At 40.5% G+C, this 15,008-nt stretch overlaps 1 protein-coding gene across 1 annotated transcript in view; it reads right to left on the reverse strand.

Moving 5' to 3' along the window:
* Positions 1-6,438: 6,438 nt before the first annotated feature.
* Positions 6,439-15,008, reverse strand: part of CDC20B (cell division cycle 20B) — a 363,106-nt gene continuing 354,536 nt past the window's right edge. Inside the window, exons 11-12 of the mRNA XM_078675082.1 lie at positions 14,711-14,828; positions 6,439-8,003 (exon numbers count right to left, since the gene is read on the reverse strand). Of these exons, the coding sequence (XP_078531208.1) occupies positions 7,900-8,003; positions 14,711-14,828 (222 nt within the window). The 3' untranslated portion in view covers positions 6,439-7,899. The remainder of the gene's footprint in view (positions 8,004-14,710; positions 14,829-15,008) is intronic.

Raw genomic sequence — 15,008 nt, forward strand, 5'->3', positions numbered from 1 at the left:
GCAGCCATTATAAAAGAAAGAAGTGTCCCGTCCGTCTTCGGGCCGGGCTTCCGGTGGATGTCGGCCGGACGCCCCTGGCTCTGGCCCCATGAACGGGTTTCTTGGTTTATCGGCTGCAGCCGGATCCCGTCGGCCTCGGCCCCCCGACCGTTGGTGGTCGGACCGGAAGAGCATGTGGCGGGACTACCTGCAACTCTCAAGGGCCACCGCGGCCGGACTGGGAGAGAGAGGGGAGGGTCGAGGAGACATTCCCCCCCCCTGCAACTGTTCAGCGTTGTAAAGGCAATCCCCTGGCCGGGTCCCGCTGGTCTCGGCCTCTCCTCCGGCTACACCCTACGTTAGGATCTCCTGGCCGAGGCGTGGCAGCAGGACCTGCCTTATATGGGCTGCTCCCGGCTGGGCGTAGCCGGAACCCTGCCCCACCTTGGAAGTTTCCAGAGTGGGGGTGGATGTTCTACTGACTTGCATTTTCCCTAGTCTATCGATTTTTTTGGCGTGGCAGGCGGTGGGACAGCGAGGGGTGATTTGGTTTCTCTTACTGTTTTTCTGGTCTCTCACCACTGGCATATTTTAACGTTTTCTTGTTTCTAGGACATTAATAGGTTTTATCATTACGTTATGTTATCGTTTCTTTGTTCGTTGTTTAATAAAAGTTCATGTTCATCAGTGGCCTACTGATTTTCGTTTTCCTATTTTTTTCTTTCCAGGTTGTTTCATGGTAAAGTTTCTGTTAACAGGATACAGTGATCACTTCGTTATTATTGCATATGTCCTTTTCACTAGGGGTGCTCTCTGGTCGGGCCAGATGACGTATCTCTAGTAAATGGTCCGGGTGAAAAAGGTGCATCAATCAGTGGGGAGTAGATAGGCATGACAGATTACAACGGGGGAGAACGGTCCGCATTACGTACCCTTTCACTACTTGCAAAGATTTTCCTACGTTTATTTGCAAACAGGGAATACCTCCAAAAAGAACTAATTCCCAAACAGTCAATGTTCGGACAATCAATCAATCAATGAGGAATGAAATAGGTACGACGTGTTAAAGGCTTGCGTTACCTACCCTTCACTATCTGCAAAGGGAGATAGAATATTCCTATTCTTCCTCGTTTGCAGGTAGAGAAGATCGTTAAGAGAATTAACTTCGAACAATTCAATGCTCGATTGAAACAATCAACAAGGGGTACTGTGAACACAAATGAACGCCGCTTATATACATACGCATTGCTATTTTCAACAGGTTGTTCCTAATGTTTCTATTTTAGCGAGGTCAAAAGAGATCCCATTAGTGGCCTACTGATTTTGCTCGATTCCTTTTGTTTTTTTACACGATTTTTCGCTATCTGCAAAGACTAAACAGAGTATTGCGACTCTGTGCTTGTTTGTAAATAGAGAATGAACCAAAGAGAACAATCAATCAAATGGAGAGAGAAGCAGGCACGACGGATTACAAAGGGGGAAAGGGCTGCGTTAACTACCCTTCACTATCTGCAAAGAGAGAGTACTCCTAATAGAAATGAGGGGTGGGGGGCAGCAATCAAAGCAGATCAGTGTGCATAAACACGAAAAAAAAAATTCTTACCACGTACTTGACATTCGACAGCTTATGATATTTGCTATTAAAAAACCATTGAAATTCACTGAAAAAACCATAGGTTATAGACCATATATAGTTAGGAATTAGCATTTACAAAACCTTGAAAATTCACTGAAAAAACCATAGGTTATAGACCATATATAGTTAGGAATTAGCATTTAAAAAACCTTATTTTACTCACACAAAACCATTGAAATTCCATATATAGTTAGTTGCACTAACTATATATTGCGCACCCACAATCCACTGCTGATGATGTCACATATTACATCATTCATGACATGGTCAGTGACATCACTGATGACATCACTGATGACATCTCAAATGACATCACTGATGACATCTCACTTGACATCAATGATCACATCACTGATGATATCATTCATGTGACAATACAATGCATCTCCTCACATTTTAATATAACCTCTGTTTCACCCAGTGTTAAAAACAGAGTATAATTTTTGAAACCATTGACACACCAATACTAGTTACTACATACGTACTCACTGATTCCTACGTCTACACACACATTCACTCATTCACCCATACAATCATTCATACATACAATCACTCATGTTTACAACACAATCATATGCACTCATACACCTATACAGACACTCACACTCTGCCACTCATCCATGGAGTTACTCACACACCTAGTCAGTCCTGTAAAGAATCAATCACACTTCCATTTTCTACTCTATACAGTTAAACATAGAGCACCTTACGTTTTCAACCATATACTAACACATACTTACTCTCTTATACAATCATTGATACAAGTACACATTGATCTGTACAGAGTCACACACCTCCCATCCAGCCACACACACACTCAGTCTCCCATGCAAATACTTGGGCAATCAATCAATAACCCATATAGTTACTCATATAGCTACTGATCAACACATGCAGCAGTTTACAGAACAACAGACATAATGATGCACAAATTAAGACAGTTTAGTCACTAACCCATGCACTCAGTGAGACACATTTAATCACTCACTCATACATTCAGTCATGCACCTACTAAATCCTTCGTCCAGACACTTATACATCCACTCATTCTTCAATATGTAAGACATATTTTAACTTTACAGAAACATAGTCACTGGATGTTGTCATCAGTGATGTCATCAGTGATGTCATTTGAGATGTCATCAGTGATGTCATCAGTGATGTCACTGACCATGTCATGAATGATGTAATATGTGACATCATCAGCAGTGGATTGCGGGTGCGCAATATATAGTTAGTGCAACTAACTATATATGGAATTTCAATGGTTTTGTGTGAGTAAAATAAGGTTTTTTAAATGCTAATTCCTAACTATATATGGTCTATAACCTATGGTTTTTTCAGTGAATTTTCAAGGTTTTGTAAATGCTAATTCCTAACTATATATGGTCTATAACCTATGGTTTTTTCAGTGAATATATATATATATATATACACACACACATATATGCTCCAAGTGTCACCCAGCTGCTGAACTGTTATCGGACAGGTGCTGTTATCCTCTTTAAGGTGTGGGCGAACTCATGTGAAAAATACTCAAGCTGCCAAAAATACGGAGCACTCTCGGGACGTTTTCTGTTGTAATTTATTGGGGGCAAATGCATTTCGCCCTTTAGCCTTCCTCAGTGCTCATCAGCTTAGTACCAAACACGTTGCATGTTTAAATACAATCACAGATGATTTAATTGGAAAAGCACTTTTTTATGGCCAGCAACCAAGGACTAATCAAGTTCTCAGTGTGATACCAATCTATCTGGCTGCCATGTCAGCGTGTACTTTACTGCTTACAGCCTTATGGTAAATGTTTCATTTTTCTCATAGTTCTCTGTCTTGTATGGACTTTAGTGGCTGCATTTCCTCTTGAATAGAAAGAAAATCAAGCTTTGTTAAATATCACTTACATGCAGCTGGTGTCAATCATGTTGGGTGAAAGTGCCACCCACTCTACGTCACTCGGCTATATGCTATTTCACTTCATCCAACTCCAATGTACACTACTCCAGCCTACCCCACCCCACTGTACGCTATCCTTTATTCTACTCTACACCAATCTACTGTACTGTACTCTACTCTAAGCTATTCCACTGTGTTTGCAACTGAAATCTTTGCCCTTCTACTGAATGGTATTCCACTCTACCCTACTCCACTGTATGTTAATTCATTCTACCCCACTCCCGCAATACACCACTCCAGTCTAAACCATCTCCACTGTACACCACTCCACCGTATGGTACTACATTATACACTATTACACTTTACACCACACCACTGTACTGTACTAAAAGATATTCTATTACACTCTACAGTACCCCACTGTGCACCACTCCAGTCTACACTACTCCACTCTATGCTATTCCACTTTATGCCACTCCACTGTATGCTACTCCACTCGACGCCACTCCAGTGCACTCTCCACTCCATATAACTCCACTCTACCAAACTCTACTACAATCTATGCAACACTACTCCTTTCTATCCCTGTAAATCCCATGCCTGTACACTCTGTTGTACAACACTCTTCTCCACTCTGCAACAGTTTCAAACACTATATGACACAGCACTCAACTCTACTATAAGAAATGCCACTCCAATTTAGAACACTTTCCTCACCTCTATGCTATGCCTCTTCAATATAGGCCACCCTACTCGATGCTAATCCACTGCATACCACTCCACTGTACACCACACGACTCCATGCTATTCCAGTCTATGCCACTCCATGTGCCTACACTACACAGTACAGTATTTCACAGTACGCTATTCCACTGTATGCTACTCCACTTTATGGTAATCCACTCTATGCCACTCCACTCTTCGCCACTCCATTGTATGACACTCTTCTCCACTCTATATAAATCCACTCTAAGAGTCTACCATACTTCATGGTACTCTACAACATTCAACACCACTATATCCCATACACTCTACTGTCCAACTCTATACTCCACTCTATGCCTGTACACTCCAATTTACAATACTCCCGTACACTCCAATTTACAACACTCTATTCCACTATACAACACTTTTCTATACAGCACAGACATCCACTGAACTGTACGAGACCCCAGTCCAATGTATAACAGTTTACTACCTACACTATGCCAGTACACTCCACTCTATGTCATTCTACAACACATCAGTACACTCTATAGTACTTTACTCCACACTATTTTACACCACTCCACTCAACTCTATTCCACTGTACAAGACTTTACCTCACAGCTCCACTATTTCACACACTACTGTGCTCTATGCAACTCCACTGTACAACACTCTTCTACACTGTATTCTACTCTCTGACACTTTACTCCTGCCTTACCCCTTCACTCCATTGTACAACACTCTACTATACTTTATGTCACTGTACAACACTGTACTCCAGTCTACTCTTTGATACTCTAGACTACTAAACATCACTGTATGCCACTGCATCCCACTTTACTCCATTCAACTCTGACACTGTACTCCACTCCAGTCCACTACTGTACTGTACACTCCAGCCTACACTACTCAATGCCATTGTACTGTATAAAACTGTATGCCAATTGAATGTATCACAATCTACAACTCTGTACTGTACACCACTGTACTCTACAAAAATCAACTAGAAGATGTGCCACTCTACTCTAGTCTACATCCCTTTCCAATACTGTACGACACCACACTATACTGTATTGTACAAAATGGTACTCAAATTTATGGCACTCTACTCAACTGTATGCTACGCTACTTAACACCTCTATAGTCTAAGACACGCCACTCCACTTTATGAAACTTTACTCAACTCTACAGTACCCCGCTCCAGAGTACTTTACTCCACTATACTACGCTCAACTATACTTTATCCCATTCTACGCCACTGTACTATACTCTGCTTTACACCACTCCACTGTATGCAACTCCACTTTACAACACTGAACCACACTTTATGCCACTCTACTCCACTCTGTGACCATCCACTCTACACCACTGTCCTACACAGTAACACTCGACGCCACGCCACTCAACTTCTGTATACGATATGCTAGTCCACTATATGCCATTGCCCTCCACTTAATGACACTCTCTCCCACTGTACTCTACGGCACTCCAATTTATGATACTCTACCCTATGACACTCTACTGCACCCTACTCCACTCTACGACAGTCTATGATGCCTTATTTTACTGTTCGTCAAGCCATTCCACTGTACAGCTCACTGTTCCAGTCTTCGCTGCTCAACTCCACTAAATGAGACAGCATGCCACCACAATATATAACATTTTTCTATATGTAAAATATGCCCCTACACTCTACTCCACTTGATTCCAATCTACAATACTCCATTCTATGGCAGTAGACTTCACAACAATCTCTTCCACTGTACTGTTCAACACTCTACTTAACTCTCCACTTGTGACACTGGACTGTACGATTTGAAACACATTTTTACAAAACATTTTGAGAAAACATTGAAATTCAATTGAAAAAACAAAGGTTAAACCTTAGTTATAGTTTTAAAGTTTTAGCTATAACTTTCATTTATAATTTCTCCACTACCTTCAAATTAATATAAGTAGGGGACCTGATTATACAGTCTTTTCAGCTTCCTAACTAGACAGCACACAATGTTTTTTCATACGTGTGTATATATATATATATATATATATATATATATATATATATATATATGTATATATATTTGTATATATTTGTATATTTACACACACACATATACATAAACAATATTACTTAAATACACATGTATATATAAGATAGATTATATTTATAAATGCTCACATTGTGAATAATGAATATGCACACTTATTAAACATACGTTACATTTATTGTTATAAATACATGAAAAATAATATACATATTATATACAATACGTGTGTGTGTGTGTATATATATATATATATTTTTTTTTATCACATAAACGTAACATATTTGTAATCATCTTGCAATACGTTAACTCTAAATATGTATTAAACGTTTCAATACAGCAAATATGTCCTTCACAGACAATACATTAAAGAATTTAAAACAGTGGTAATGTTGCATTAGTTTTCTATGGCATCTGTTGTTCTGTACAAATGAAGGAATGTAGATTGATTTAAAACTTATTTGAGAGAGTAGCATTATTCACCTCCCTATATGAGTCAACCATAAACATGCTTTTTTCAACATGTAAACATTTCCAAGACTTTGTACAATGATAAAGGTGTCTCTGACATTCAGATTAGTTCTGTTCATTAAGCATGTGCGGGATGGAACAGTTGCTGCATATGTGAATAAGCTTGGTTCAGCATGGCTTGTAGGCACTCTGATGAGTACTAAGTATTTGTGCTTCCATAATATTCAATGAACAGTCTGTGCCCACACCCTTGTCCATGTTAATAATGCCAATACTTGGCTTGGCCATACCCAACCATGCATTCAAATCAGAACTTTGCTGGGATCACCTCGATTAGCACAGCCCTGGTTTCAGTAGCTGGTGTCCCCCAGATTGCATATTCGGCTCTTGGCACAAACAATGTCACCTTGAATTTATTCTGACCACAGCTAACCTCATGGAAGGGTTCATAGATGAAAATTCATTTTTTAAGGTGATTAGGAAAAGTCTGTACTCAGAGTTGGCAATGGCACAATCAGCAACACATCTCAATCCCGCCAATTTCTCACAGATGGTCCCATATCATTTCTGCCACCAGGTCCGGGTAGATGAGGAAAGACCTTCTTCACTGGGTCTTCTTCCCATGAAACACATTACCTTTGTAGTGTATGGTTTTTTCATTTCAATTTTCGTCTGCATATCTCACAGCCCTCCCTTTTCTTGCAGATGCTTTGGACTCATCCAGAAATTCTATGCAGGTCCATCCTGTTAGTGTGCTCTTCTACTTTAGCACATTTAACATTAAAACTGTTCTTGCATTTTCACCCTCTACAGTAACTTATAGGCCAGCTGTTCACTATGTCATGAGAGCCTGATTTGAGGCTACAACTGTCAAAATCTTCAGGCATTTATTCCGCTTTTATCATCGGGTGCTCTGTGGTCTTATTCTGCTTTTTGCCAGATCTTAGTTCCAGTAACCTTGCTGCTGATTCAGAAGTTGCCTACTTAGGTAGCGGGCGAGTCAGAGCTTCTGTGAACACTGGATTTTCTCCATCTTTGTCCCCTCCGATGGGCCATGTGAGAGGCAGGGGATTTTTTGGGTAAACCCTCCAGGGATCAAATGAACTTCCTAGGAATAGTGGTATAAAACGCCACTACACCAACCGATAGATATGAGGAAGTGCGATTTCATTTATGGTATTCCCATACCGAAGCCATTCCATCTGCAGCTGAAGAAAATATCTTCCTCTGATCTGGACTCACGGCTAGATGAAGAACTCTTCCTCTGTGGCCTATACAAATGGAGATATAATGTCAACCTTCGAGATCGCTGCATTCAAAGACATGAACATAATACATACAAATGGCTAATAAGGACCTGTAAGATCATCAAAACTTTGCGGTTACTCTGCTATATTTAGAACGGGCCAATTTTATTTTTTTAAAGTTTTTATCCCCACTACTATAACGGAGGGGCTGCGCCCTGTATTTATTAATGTTTACCTAAACATGTTTTAGAATGGTACTCTTGAATTTCCGCCAGTCCAGTTTTGCGTTTAAATTACTAATTCGAGTAATACGCGGCGGAAAAATGCTTGCCTTTCAATATATGTTTCTTTATATGTATTGGTTTATAGGTCATACTGTTAAAGGGAAATGAAGTGTTGTCCTTCAGTGGGTGAATTGGGAAATAGGTTGAGATTCTGTACATCAGGTGGAACTCCACATATATGTATTACCCATTTATATATAATCAGTTTGGGAAAAGTTTGAGTGATTTTTCCAAAATCACGTGATTTTTCCAAAATCACTTGATTTTTGACTAACTGCCAAGACTTTGATTAAATCCTAGGTTCCAGTTCTGGACACAGCTACTAGATACTACATACCATCTTCTGCCCCCTCCACATTACTCTAGTTAGGGCTTTAGATGTATGTAGATGTCTTTATTACATCCCCTTTCCACCTCTATAATATAGAAATGTTGTTTAAATTCTTAGGGACCTCCTCATAGGGTGGCAGCATCCTGGTGCCTTCCCTGTAACTGCGCATGATCTGTCAGTCTTTCTTGAAATGTGAAGGACATAGTTAATTGCAACACTCTTGCAAGTTCGGCCCAATGATTTTCTACCCAAGTCGAGTCACATTATTGATAAATGTCAAGGTGAATCACTATTCACAACGATAGCCGATACAATAACTTAAATATGCCTCACCTGTAACAGTCACTATAGTTTCTTGGGACTATAGATGAAATAAGCCAATAAGCTTACAGAATGGTGTAGAATGATTAAACTGAGCTGCCATGACCCAACTAACAATAATAAACAAGGAATGTGGACCATATTATCAAGAAAGGGTGATACATTATCGCCCCTTTTATCAGCAGGAAACTGCCTCTAAAGGGGCGATAATGGGCTTGATAATATGCCCTTGTGAATTCCCATAGAAGTCCTGGTTCTGGTGTTAACCTAGGCTTCTATGGGAATTCACAAGGGCATATTATCAAGCCCATTATCGCCGCTTTAGCGGCAGTTTCGTGTCGATAAAAGCGGCGATAATGTATCGCCCTTCCTTGATAATATGGCCCTTGGTTTCCAGTGAAAAGGTTGAGGGTGAGGATAAAGCATGAAGATTCTTCGAAAGGTTATTCCATGCTCTTACTGCCGCCACTGACAAAGCCCCATTAACTCAAGGTATTGGCTTGCTATTTTGATTTTTGTGTATTTCAGTGCTATAAATCAATTTGCTCTTCTTTTCATTGAGCCTTGATTGCCATCTGAAAGCACATGTACTACTCAGAACCTTCACTCACTATGATGTATCTAACATATTACAGCTGTTTCCTACATTTTTTTCTCATTTTATAGATCCTTGTAGCTTATGTAAATGGTTGCACATTACCTACCTACAGTATTGCTTAATATAGGGACTGAAGAGCTCTGGCACAAACACTGATCCTGGTGGTACTTTGTTCAGATGGGAGAGGTTCCCAGCATGTCAATGCACCCATGTCCTGCATTTCTTATAGCACGTTTCTGATGCTTTTTGATTCTTAGCAACAACACACACAACAATCATGTGTGTGGACTGAGGGCCCTCCATAGCTAGGAATGAAAAGAGGAGCAGGACTTCTCAGTCTTGAGGGACACACTGTGAGCAAACTTCGATTTCTGAGCTCGGTGAACTTAGGTCTGACAGTGGTGGCTGCAACAGATTATAGAGGCAGGACAATTGTTTTTACCACCTTCCAGGGAGATGTATATATCATGTTTAGACTCGTCTGTTAGTCCCCTGCAGCTGAGTCCTTCACTCCATCCAGGTGGAACATAGATGGGACATGCATCATTAACATCTAAATGTGCAGTAGTATGTGTGTGCTGCCCATGGCTGTGCAGCTGAGGGCTCAAGTCTAATTCCCTGCACTTCAGTGGCACCTGAACGGAGCTATGGAAATTGCATGTCCTCTCCAAAGCATTACTGAGGTTTTTGTAACGGACCAGACTCTAGGGTGCAGTGAACAGGAGACAGAGAGGCCTACTAACTAGTACGATTACAAAACAGATTACAAAATGCTATTCATAAACCTAAGTGTGGGGTGTATGCCTCTGCTATACCTAAAAGTGCAGAGATCTCAGTCGGCTTGCGTTTTAGTAGTAAATGTGGAAGAAACATAGGGAAGGGGTTGGAAAATGGAGAATGTTAACAAATAAAGTGGACAGTTTAAGGAAGGAGTAAGAAGATGTTTAGTCAGTGAGGGGTTAATGGAGGGATGTCAACCCACTCAAAAAGAGTATGCACATAGTAATTCATAAACTGCACTTCTATAGTTGTGTCTTCCAAAAAGGAACCTGGAACAGTACTAAAGTACTCCAGCTCAGTGCTGGAGTAAGACTAGCCCCACACATGGCCAACTACTAGTACTGCACCCCCCTTTTGAAGAAAATGTTAGAGATAGGAACTTAAAATAATGCACCATAGGAAATACTGTTTCATTAAATTAAATAGGCTTCAACATCATTTCAATGGGTTTTCTGTTAAGTTCCCACCTCCATTCTTTTCTATGGAAGGGTGTTGCACTGCCAGGTGTTGGCCATGTGTGGTGCTAGACTTATTACTGTTTTTAGTACTAACTTATAAGGTAGGCTCCACCTCTTTTTTTGGGTGAGTGGAGATGTATAACACTTTTGAGTAACTTTACACTCAGATTTTAGTGAATATGCAAAAGTAGTAGTTACTCAAAAGTGTAAGTGTAAATGTATATGTGTAAAATACTCACAAGTGTAATTTACTTATGTGAATAGACCCAAGAGGGTGAATATGAAGTGTAGGAACAGGCCTTGCCTGATTCCTGATCTATTCCTCTCTAGAGGTGTAACCTCCAACAGGTTAGTAGATAGCTGAGTTATTCCCCGAGGTGTTATCCCCAATAGATTACGAGATAGCTGAGCAATGAAGTCTATTAATCTTTTATGCCTTAGTCTCATTGCCCGACCCTACATTCCTACCAAAACTACAAGACAAAAACTGTGGATTGAACTGTCTCTGGGCAATGCTAAAAAGGTCATGGACTGCCAAGAACTAATCCCAGAGCTACAACTCTGTCTGCAAATGTGATATAAGTATGGGACAGAAACCACCTGTTTGTTTCAATAACCAGTGCCAGATGCTCTAAACAAGGGGAGACCGAGAAAGGCCCTTGAGCTCCAGGGTTGCGTTCACCGAATCTCCTTTAACAGTTCTAGGAACAGGAATCTGGAGGGTCTGCATAATGAGTAAAGCTTCCTTGAGCTACCTTGAAGTAAGGATCCCACTGACTGCTGTATGGGGAGGAGGGTTCCCTGCCTGAAGGAAAGGCTGCAAGGAACAGGAAGAGCTCAAGAGACTGTGAAGGGGGATCTGATCCATTGTACACCAAGAAAGCACCTGCAGCTCCAGGTGGTATAGTGAGGCTTTGTGACCATGGTTATTCCTGAAATGAGTGAAGGAGTAAAGCTACTCCACTATGACCTGATCAGTCTATGGACAGCAGCAGAAGATGACCGGAGATGAGGCAAGTGACTACAAAAGATATATTACCAGAATAAGCACCTGTGATAGTTCTGTGCTCGAAAACTTTCCAACTGTGATTGGCGGTTTCATCATTAAAAGGAGTACCCGTTACTGCTTAATACTGGTGCAAATTGTAACCACGTTCAGCAGATTCACCTTAACTGAAAACAAAACTGCGACCTAAGGTGGGCTCTTTATTTATTTAGGTGATGGGTTTGAGCTTGGGCCAGAGAAGACTCAACAATGGAAATCTCTCTTCTCTAAACCAATGCAGGTGTGTATGATTCCAACTGGCTTTGGCCTGTGCTGCCCCTTCCCTCGAAAATCTAAGTCACTCACCTTTTCACCACCTCACAACCAGGAGCCCTGCCAGGAGATGGCAGACCGGTGTATAGCAGGCACTGACGATCTTCACAAAGCAAGGTTGTGCGTGGGAGCACAGCCTCCACCCCAGCCACCAGACAGAAGTGGTGGCTGGAGTATTAAAGGTATAGTGAACAACTGAAGATGCACGTGTAATAACAAAAAGGCCCCGGGCAGACCAAAGAGTAACCTTGGGATGAATCAGATAATGCCAATTCAGAATCTGTTATTTGGAATCCATGTGGAAGAAGTAAAACAATACTACTCTTATGAATAGTTGGATGCTTTTCCCCATGATGTTTTTGTGTTCCATTTAAGGTGTACCAAACAGTAACACAGATGTCCCATGTTAATTGTGTTTGGTCTTACTGCCAACCACTTTTCATGTGTAGTATTTAGTAGTGGCCTGTGACCAAAAAAATTTTCTTCTTAACTAATAGCATTGGAGAGTCATTGATTTATTAACTGTTTTATGTCTCATTGAGTTTTCAGATTCTACCTTCCACCATCTCTGAGTTTGCCTTGGACTGAGCATACTTGAGGGTCTGGTGCTAAAGCGACATACTTGATGCTCAAGTTTGTGCTCAATAGAAAGGTACAAATCCCAGAAATCAGTGGTAAAAGGCTCTCATTGTTGTCATCTGAGCTCAGTACTCCTGACTTTCCTGGGACTCCTCAAACTTTCTCCAACCCAGAACCAGAGTGACGCCAAGAGCTTGCTGGCTTGGCTCCTGTTAGAAGTCTCAGGGACATCAAAGACTTTCAATCCATCGACCAACATCACCTGGACTCTGCCATCCAAGAGTCTTGCCCTGCCAAGTGGTGCCAATCCAGTCCTGGGCCCTTGAAAGTGGGTATAAAGTGTGCAAACTACCAAAATCCTCTGCTCCATGCATTGGATCCTCGTTGACGACGCAGCAAGGTACTTTGCAACAGGACAAGGTTGGTCCCTATTTGTGGCCTGCGCTCCATTGTGGTCAGCTTAAACAATTGGATTTGGCATGGTCTAGTGCAATTAGACAGTCCTGGTTGGTGCTTTATGCCTTTAAGAACTACATTATAGTTTAATCTGTAAAGATTCATAACTCCGATAGCCCTCATTGGATTTTTATCGTTTTGGTCTTGTTTTGTTCATAAAAATACACTCTATCTTTCTAACTTGGTTTGGAGTCTTTTGTGGTGTTGTCACTGTGTTACTGTTTCAAGTGTTGCACAAATACTTTACAAATTGCTTCGTATGTTAAGCCTGACTGCTCTGTGTCAGGCTACTAGAGGATTGATAGCAGGTTAGTTTAAGGTGTGTATCTGACTTACCCTGACTAGGATAGTGGTTCCTGCTTGGACAGGATGCTTCCCTTTGCCATGCAGAAAGTCAACTTCAAACAAGATTGAATATATTCACCCCTTGCTTATGATAGAATGTTGACCTGTAGTTGTCAGGGTTCTTTCTGAACTCACTGTGGTAGAATGGGATTCCGTGTTTGAATTTGCACTTCACATGAATACTCTAGATAACACTAATAAGCTTGGAAGTGGTGCATTAGATACCAGTATTGCCATATCTATGGGGAACGTTGGAGGCCTTATAAACATATCCACATAAGCTGGGCACAGCAGAGTGTCAATGCCATTGGAAGATATGAAAGTAACTTGAATTAGCCAACTGGACCTAAGGAAAAGCTGGAATACATGCCGCTGCTATCAAATTCACCAGAAGAAGAGCTACTTGTGGCAACTGAATAATATGGTACACAATGCAGCAAAATGGTTCCAGGCAGGGTAGATTGTTTGACTCGCACTGTTTAAAAGAAGATAGAATATACAGTATGAGAATTAGAAGCAATGTCGAAAAACAAGGCTGCCTACAACCTGGGACCCTACAAAATTAAATAGCACATGGGAGAATCTGGATGACATGTCCTTTCTAGAAACGTAGAAATATAGTGAATATACCAGATGGACAATGACAAATGACAAATTGATTCATCTGTGTAATTACGTACTCAGAGAACTGAGCTTGGCAATGGGAAGGGAGTAACTAGAAGTATTGGTAGTGACATTTGGTCATGAAATCTGCATGTCAAGAAAGAGTAGAAAAGCATTCAATAAATAGACCTGAGCTCTTTAATAAATTACTAATGGCAGCAACTCAACACATTTGACACCCTTCTTCCTACTATACTTAAACTTTATTTACTGCACAACCTCTTCTTGTCCCATCTGCTTCACTCAGGAATTGATGTATGGACTGTATTGCTTAACACCCTATATTAATGATTAAAAAGTATAAAGATCAGGCATTTATTCTAGGCTCAATTAAGGATAAAACAATCTACTAATCTGAGATTTTCTTTCCAAATGATACATAAACAATTCTGCCAGTGAGCATTCATGTAAATTGTAAGGAAATATCTTATTTCAGTTCATTATGAGACGCTTCATCTTACTATTGCCCAATGTATAGGTATGTAGGTTCAGGTTACATCAATACAGGATTAATAAAATATATGTTTTTTGTGACCGGTGTCACTAGGGCAAGTCCAGCTAAAAAAGCAGTGTGGAGTGCTTCCTGTGCAGTACGTACCATAGATTTCAGTCACTTGTGTTAGTGAAGGATAGTTCCATAGAGTTAGCTGATGTTTTGGTAGCCCATGTCCAGTCACCAGCTCTTTTGTTTCAGGCAACCATAAAAGAGAGCATATCTACAAAAATACACATTTCATTGTTGTTAACATTTAGAATTTAAATTTTAAAACACAGTTTCTATTAAGAGTAAATAGGTTACAAATGAGTATATTACAATGTGATTGATTTTTTAATATATCGTTTAAGAATTAGTAAATGCTATAGATGGAGAACATTTATTTATTTATTTATTTATT

Source organism: Lissotriton helveticus, chromosome 2_1 (assembly GCF_964261635.1).
Source record: "Lissotriton helveticus chromosome 2_1, aLisHel1.1, whole genome shotgun sequence".
In the NCBI taxonomy this organism is placed as follows: domain Eukaryota; kingdom Metazoa; phylum Chordata; class Amphibia; order Caudata; family Salamandridae; genus Lissotriton; species Lissotriton helveticus.